This window comes from Hydra viridissima, unplaced genomic scaffold (assembly GCF_058129835.1).
Source record: "Hydra viridissima isolate aposymbiotic clone 2 unplaced genomic scaffold, HvirCarnegie_v1 scaffold_7, whole genome shotgun sequence".
NCBI classification, from domain to species: domain Eukaryota; kingdom Metazoa; phylum Cnidaria; class Hydrozoa; order Anthoathecata; family Hydridae; genus Hydra; species Hydra viridissima.
The window spans coordinates 16,134,136-16,141,855 of NW_028324306.1; the positions used below are offsets into that span (position 1 = coordinate 16,134,136).

Sequence of the window (7,720 nt, forward strand, 5' to 3'; positions counted from 1 at the left end):
TTCAATTTCCTTCGTTAATAAAAAAAAAAAATCTTGTATTTGTTCTAAAGTGTGACCACGATTAGCACGGGTTTGCTTTATTTCTTATTGTTTGTTATAACTTGTTAGATGGGACACTATAGAAACTTCATGTCCTTGTAAGAAATTACTAAGAAAATGACTAAAAAAACTAATGTGCATTATCATAAATATTTTAGAAAAAAAAAAAAAAAAGAAAAATTTCTTTAAGAAAAATAATACTTTAAAATTTCCACTTGAAGGTAAAATCATTTTCTTAGTTCAAGGATACTTAAGGTGAAGAAAAACGGAGAGATTTTTCCGGTAGACTTAATAATGCCGATGCATGTATGACTTTTTAAAAATGATGCATATATGACTTAACAATGATGCATATATGACTTAATATTAATGATGCATATATGACCATGTTCAATGGCTAACATTCTCCTCTTAAATACGGACTTGTATTTTCACAATTTTACACAATAAATTTGTAATTCTCGCCTAATTATCAAATTGAACATTGGAAAGTTGCATGAAAATTTTTTTTCATATTCGTGACGCGAAAGAGAATAGGAATATTCAATATAATGTTGGCAACGTACACTGCAGACATTATGATTAAAATGTTTCTATCAGTTGGGCTTTTTTAATGAACAAGTTTTGCTGGGCTCCTGAGAATCACACTCCTTAAAGAGGGAGGGAGAACGTAAGCTCAACCAGCCCCCCTAATGAAATCGTCACTGTGTTCAAGTATCTTTGTTACTTTGTAAAAAACATCGAACTCAACGAAAGATTAAAACAAAAAAATACCTAGTAGGTTCAAAAATTAGCGAACAAGTTTTGTAAGTACTTTGAAGTCTTTTTGAAACAAGACAAAAAAAAATATTTCTAAAAAATTTTATTTTCCTCACGATCAATGAAAAAGTTTGTAAGTTATTGCGACAAAAATTTATTTTGGTCGCCGCGCACAGCTTAAAATTTTTCCTCACCACTGAGGTTTTTTGAACTGCGCTCAATTAACTCTAAAGTATATTAAACAGACATATTTTTATAAAAATATATTTACAAAATTATATTTACCAAAATATAATACTTTAAAAAAATCTAAAAACACAATTTTCTATTAGCAACCTTTTCTCTTCATGCATTTCTTCAATATTCTTATGCATGTCAACATCTGATTTGGAGAGCGGGCGTTAATTGTACATTTTCTAGCTTTACTGAAACACTAGAAAAATTAATTTAAAGAAATTGCAAACACCACGAGAATCGTTTATTAAACAAAAGCGTGTTAATTAATTGTCGACAAGTTTTTTTTTATTGAAACTAAGTTGTTTCACAACATGGTTTACTGATGACATCATAAATAGAAGAGTAAACTCATATTTTATTTGGAAAACTAAAGATGATAAACACGGTTAAAATTGTAAACAAAGACATAACAGTTTCAACATTACGAAATACACAACAACCACTTAATGATTTACCTAGTTTCATCGTATGCTTGTTATATGTACGTTGTACTTAGGAACAGACAAAAATTACGCTAAAAAATTGCAAAAAAAAACACGAAAATTTGATAAAAATTTAAAAACTGATTTACCTTTCGAGTTGGACAGTAATTCCAGACGCACTTTTTGAATTTCATTAAACATTTATACTTCATAAATGGAGTAGATTGTACGCATGCGTGAACCTTCTTGTTACACTAGCAAATATCAACGGTTAGATTTCTGTTCGTATAAAAGAGAGCAAATTCTCTTTTATACAAACAAAAAAGCATCAAACGAAGTAATAAATATCAACGATTGGGTTTCTTCAACAAAGAGCAAATTCTCTTTTATACAAACAAAAAAGCATCAAACGAAATAATAAAGGTATTTACCAATCTTAGGGAATCAGTCGAAACTACTTTTGTGAGAGGGGCCATTGTTAGCCCTTCAATCATTTGTACCGCGGTTGAAGAATTTGTTGATCTTCGCTCATCGTGCTCTTCAATCACAAGTTCCCTTACTTCAACTTAACAAATTTTAAAACAAAAACTCTTCAAATTTTCCCCCCCAAAAAACGTCAATGTTTTTTTTTGAAACAATCGGCCATCATTCTCATCACAAACAAATACTTTAATTAACAAATTAAAAACGTACCGAATGAAGCGTTTAGATTAACAACGACAACTGAGAAAAAGATAAAAGCTCTCATGGTATCAGATGATTCCAGTTTGTTTTAAACCTAATTCAAGATGCTGATGCAATAAGCAACGATGAAATTTTTAAAAGTTGTATTCATGTTTTTTTGTTTTGTTTCAAAGTACTTGAAACAAAAATGTTTACCATAAGAAATGTTTTGTTTGCATATCATCGAAGGTCATAAAACTTTCCAAAAATTAATCAGTTTTTTTTGTCATCGAGGTTTATGCATCTTCCTCACAAATTAATCGGTTTTATTTACAATCGAGGGTCAAATTTTTCACAAATCATTTCTGCAACTTTATTGTAAAGAATTCGAAGAGAAGATAGTGAGAAATATTGAGCAACTATAAAAGATACAGATGCGATCAGGACTGCGATTTTTTGATAAAGCAGACTTAAATAAGAGGTTAGGAGCCTTGTAACTTGGCATTAACAAATAAAAAAACAGTTGGTTTATCTAAGACTAAAGCTCTTCTCTGATGTCTTTTGTTTTACAGGAGTTTAACTTACTACCTAAACACATCTTCGTGTTCTTTAAAGAAACAACGACCAGAATTAAACCAGGCTGATCTAAGAATCGCTGCATTTAAACTGCGCAATATATATATATATATATATATATATATATATATATATATATATATATATATATATATATATATATATATATATATAAAATATATATTCAAGTAAAATGAATTTTGCTTTATTTCCGTTGAAATTAAAAATTATAAACTATAGTAAGTTGTCATGTATTTACATATGCTTTTTACATAAATGTCTATATTATTAGTTACAGAATAGAAAAGTCTTTCAAATTAAGTATTTCTAGAAGGGAATTTAAAAAAGATTTTGTAGTATGTGTGACCAGCAATGCTGAGCAAAGTAGTTTTCAAAAGTATTTTAAGTAGAAACACAAATACTTCATGAAAAATTTAAAATACAAGAACAAATATAAAGTACAAAAGGAATATTTTATTTATTTTAAAATACTTTAAAAGTATTTAAAAATAGATTTTTATTGAGAAAGGTTATTAAACTAAGTATTCTTAGTGTTTATGGTTTGAAATTCAAATTTCCAGATTAATAGTAAATAAAATTGGATTAACAATAACTAACAGATTAATTATCATTAACTTAATTTAAGTATAGATATGTTATATAATTATATTGTCTGATCTAGTTAATATTATTATAACTTGTTATTATTAGGGTTGGCAGAATTAGAGACGCTAAAGTGAGGGAAAAAAGAAGGCTTATTCCCCTCAATGCCTTTCAGTTAATGCGCTTTTTTTCATTTTTGACTAACTTTTATTATTTTTCACAGAAAAATTATTCGATGCCAAAAGAAATACAAATTGGTTTTAAATCTTCATTTCCTCCTGTTTCATATTTTAGAACAAATATAACTCCGGCCTCCGACTGTTGATACATTTTAAGTGTCTTTTTATCTTTCTCCTCTAACCCGAAAGACCTTGGACAGTCCTGATTACTAAACATAAAACTATTTTCGACACTTCCATTAATTATGAAATAGACACCTCAAGGTTATCATGGATCATGATAATGCCAACCTAGTTGAGCCAAGAACGCCACTTATATGGGGTGATAACGTATTCATCAAGGCACTCTGTGATGGAAATTTTGAAACCTTTTAAAATAATTTAATTTTATTGATGCACTATAAAGTCAAACTTTCACTCTTCAAGTTGAGTGAAAGTTTGACTTTATAGTGCATCAATAAAAACACCTGTAGAATGTGAACTATTCTATATAATTTGGTAAAATTGGTGCAAATACAGCCTATAGCCACACTAAACTTTGAATAAAATTTCAGCTGGATTGGTTAACTAGTTACAAATTTATAGCTCAAAGCGTTACCAATTACTGTGATATTCGGTCACTATTTTCAAAATAATGGTTACCCAAGTGTTCTACTATGTAGTACCGACATGTTTTACTATACTTGTTTAATTGCTACATGTACCGTTTTCATTTTATAGACCAAAGTATTGATTTGCTATTTAAAGCGATGTTTGACTTGGCTTATGCCCAGACAAAACTAGAGAAAACCTTTGCTACCATCAATTCCGAGCTTAAAAAATTAGCCACCAGAAATTTTGCAAGCCTAAATAACATGATTCACAAGACTTAATAAATCAGTGAGCAACAAACCGAACTTTAACAGAATCTTCTTTTTTCATGGGTGATTTTTATGTCACTGCAATTAAGAAATCACTTAAGTGTTGACCTGCTTTTAGGAAATTCATGTAAAAATTTAGCTCTACCATCTTGCTGCTTGATGTTTGGTTTGCAGTTTTGACAAGTTTTTTTAATCCGTTATTTGACCGCCCCGTATTTAATTGTATATTTACAAAAGCTAGTGGTCTTAAAACTTTGTTCAGAATGCTTGGATAACACTTTTAAATTATTCGTTTTTAAAGAGATTAGAAACTTGTAAAAATATATTTCCTGAAATCTATCTTGTCTCATTTGTTAATAGTCAAGACTTTCTTTCAATTTGCGTATGTAAAAACTATTTAAGTATAAATATTTACCGGGGGTTGTTGTAAGTGGAGGCCCGCCCAATGCTTTAGCAAGTCGAATTATTCCTTCTGAGGATAATTCTTTATTGGAAATAACTCGAGATGCATTTTGTTCGGCTCCTTTAGCATCTTTTTGCTGCAAAAGATTGAAGGTTTTTCCTGTACTTTATTTAGATCATTGGTGGGGCAAACCTTTTCCTAAAGGACTGAGGGATGTACTGCAGCGCACACTTGGTTCTTTCTCAATGGTGGTTTGCTCTTCAAAGATGAGGTTCTTCTTGCAGCTTTGAACAGCCAATTTGGCAGATTAGGCAATAACACATCTTGCTTCTTGTTTCAAGTCTCACTTGTATTACCTTGAAATCAAATAAAGGGGGAATGCAACTTCTTTCCTCTCTTGTTTCCTACGCAAAGTAGTTCTGCACGATTTGCAGAGCCCTTCTGGTACCCGAGAATCACTGATATTGATCTTGGTCTTGCACAGTTGGCATATTTGATCTGCTCGGAAAACAGTAAGCTGTCTTAAACATTTTTTCTGACAAAGCAAGCAAACAAACTTTCGGTTTTCACCATGAATCTTTGCTTGATTTAGCCTTGTTTTAATTCACTAAATCTAACTTCACTAAATCAAACTCTGCCTTTTACAAAATTTAAATTAAATTTATATTGGATAACAATCCACTTAACATACTTACAATTATTAACATAATTATAATTATTAACATACTTACAATTATTTAAATTAATGATAATGATTCACACTTAATGACAATTTAGAAGAGATCTTATTTGATCCGACAATCCTACAAACGATTTTTACCGCTCTTCAAAGGACTATTCTGCCCTTCATCACATTTCTCTCTTCAAAAATCATTACACTTTTAGAAAACCTTTTGATAGAGATTTTTTCTTTTTGTGACTCTGCAATTATTTTTTATAAAATTTTTACAAATTTTCTTTCAAAACAACCGTAATCTGTGAAGATTGATTTTCCTCAGACTAGCCCTCCGAACTTTTAGCGGTTATCTTATCTAATTTTTTTTTTTAAAAAAAGTTAATTATCTTAGTCAATATAAAAAACATTTGGTTTTCTCACAGTTTTTCTGTTTTAAGAGAAATTATTTAATAATTTTTTATTTTCTATGTATCCTTAAAAAAAAACTTTTTGATCATTTTTTTAGCATTTTTATGCGTTTTTTTAAGCATTTTTATGCGTTTTTTTTTTAGCATTTTTATGCGTTTTTTTAGCATTTTTATGCGTTTTTTTAGCATTTTTATGCGTTTTTTTAGCAGAAGTTTATACCTTAGGAAATACTGAGATTTTCGCGCTATGCATAAGCCAAGTCAAACCACGCTTTGAATATAAACCAATTAAACAGTTGTAATAAAAAAATTTTGGTATTACGTAATAGAACACTCGTGTAAACATTATTTTAAAAACAGTGACCGAATATCACAGTAATCGGTAACGTTTTGAGCTGTTAGTAACAAAAAACAATCAAAATTTAAACTGAAACTGCCATAAATTTGTAACTAGTTAACCCATCCAGCTGAAATTTTATCCAGAGTTTGGTGTGGCTATAGGCTGCATTTGCACCAATTTTACCAAATTATATAGAATAGTTCTCATTCTACAGGTGTTTTTATTAATCCACTATGAAGTCAAACTTTCACTCAATTTGAACATTCAAATTAAATTATTTTCCGCGGACAAAATTAAAAGATTTCAAAATTTGCATCACAGAGTTCATAAAAGTTTTAGTTAAAAAATGTTGCTTAGGTTTTATTATTATTACTTTTATAATCTTTTTTTTTTAATACTTTTTTAATATTATAATACTTTTTAACATATAATAATAGTTTTAATATACAAACATATTTTTAATATATAATTATATTTTTAATAATACATAGAGTAAATTAGGACAAGTTTAATTGTGTAACCACCTGCTTAAAAATAAAAATTCTTAATGTTTTTTTTTTAACCACTTCGTTGCTTTAAATTGACTTTTATAACGTTTAACTTGACTTTTATAAAATTTTGTAAAACTTCAAATAGCAATATCTTTCGGACGGATTACAAGCCCTAGAAAATTAAAGGAAATCGAAAAACCCAACTCTCAAGTTAAAAGTTTGTAAAGCTAATTTTACACTCGACACAAAACAATGAGACCACGGTCCAACAAAACTTTTAATCAGACCTTCGCTTTACTATCTCCTAGTTTAAGTTGCTTCATTCTTACAAAAAATGGCTCTCAAAAGTTAATTTTCTAAATTTAGCATCAAACAGCTTTTTGAGACTTTGCACCATTAACGACTTAAAAAATTAGGTTTTCTATTCCGCCCATGTTTCCCCAATATAGAAGCTTATCTGATAAAATGCATTTGGGTCTCAACAAATGCGTTGTTAGTAGTTGAAGACTCCACGGGAAGAAACGGCAGGGTCACATTTTGAAAGTTTCGACTTTTTACACTTTCTAGCTTTACTAACCATAATAGCATATTTTGTATTTGAATTCAAATCAAATAAACGATTTGATGCATATTTAAAGTTTTTCTAAATTTTCCCAAAACTTCGAAACTTATAAAGGTTTAAAAGTTTAATAACGATTTATCTCAAAATGAAAAAATGTTACCCTGCCGTTTCTTCCCGTGGAGTCTTCAGTTTTTATGTTGTACAGCATGTCAGCTATTGAAAGGTTCAACTGTATCTTATTTATTCAGAAACTAAACTGCATTTTATCTGCAATCCAGAGATTCACTTTTATCGCGCTCATTTTTTACCTCATCAAAACAACATTTTCGCACAGCTTTTGATTTGTTGTTAAATTTAAACCCTAATTACACTTGACTATAATGTGAATTTAAAGTAACAAAAAAAAAAAAAAAAAAAAACAAAAACAAAAAAAAAAAGGTCTTTAAAAACAAATAGATGGTTCAATGACAAAGAGGTCTGCATCAAAATAATTATAGTCATCA

The 7,720-nt window shown here is 29.2% G+C and overlaps 1 protein-coding gene across 1 annotated transcript; it reads right to left on the reverse strand.

Annotated features, from left to right (window-relative positions):
* Positions 1 to 1,021: 1,021 nt before the first annotated feature.
* Positions 1,022 to 2,327, reverse strand: LOC149886361 (uncharacterized). Its single transcript, XM_090093718.1, has 4 exons — positions 2,151 to 2,327; positions 1,889 to 2,022; positions 1,607 to 1,711; positions 1,022 to 1,231 (listed from the first exon to the last, which is right to left on the reverse strand). Exons 1-4 carry the CDS (start codon positions 2,203 to 2,205, stop codon positions 1,127 to 1,129), a joined length of 399 nt encoding a protein of 132 aa, XP_089949844.1. The 5' UTR covers positions 2,206 to 2,327; the 3' UTR covers positions 1,022 to 1,126.
* Between the last annotated feature and the right edge of the window lie 5,393 nt (positions 2,328 to 7,720).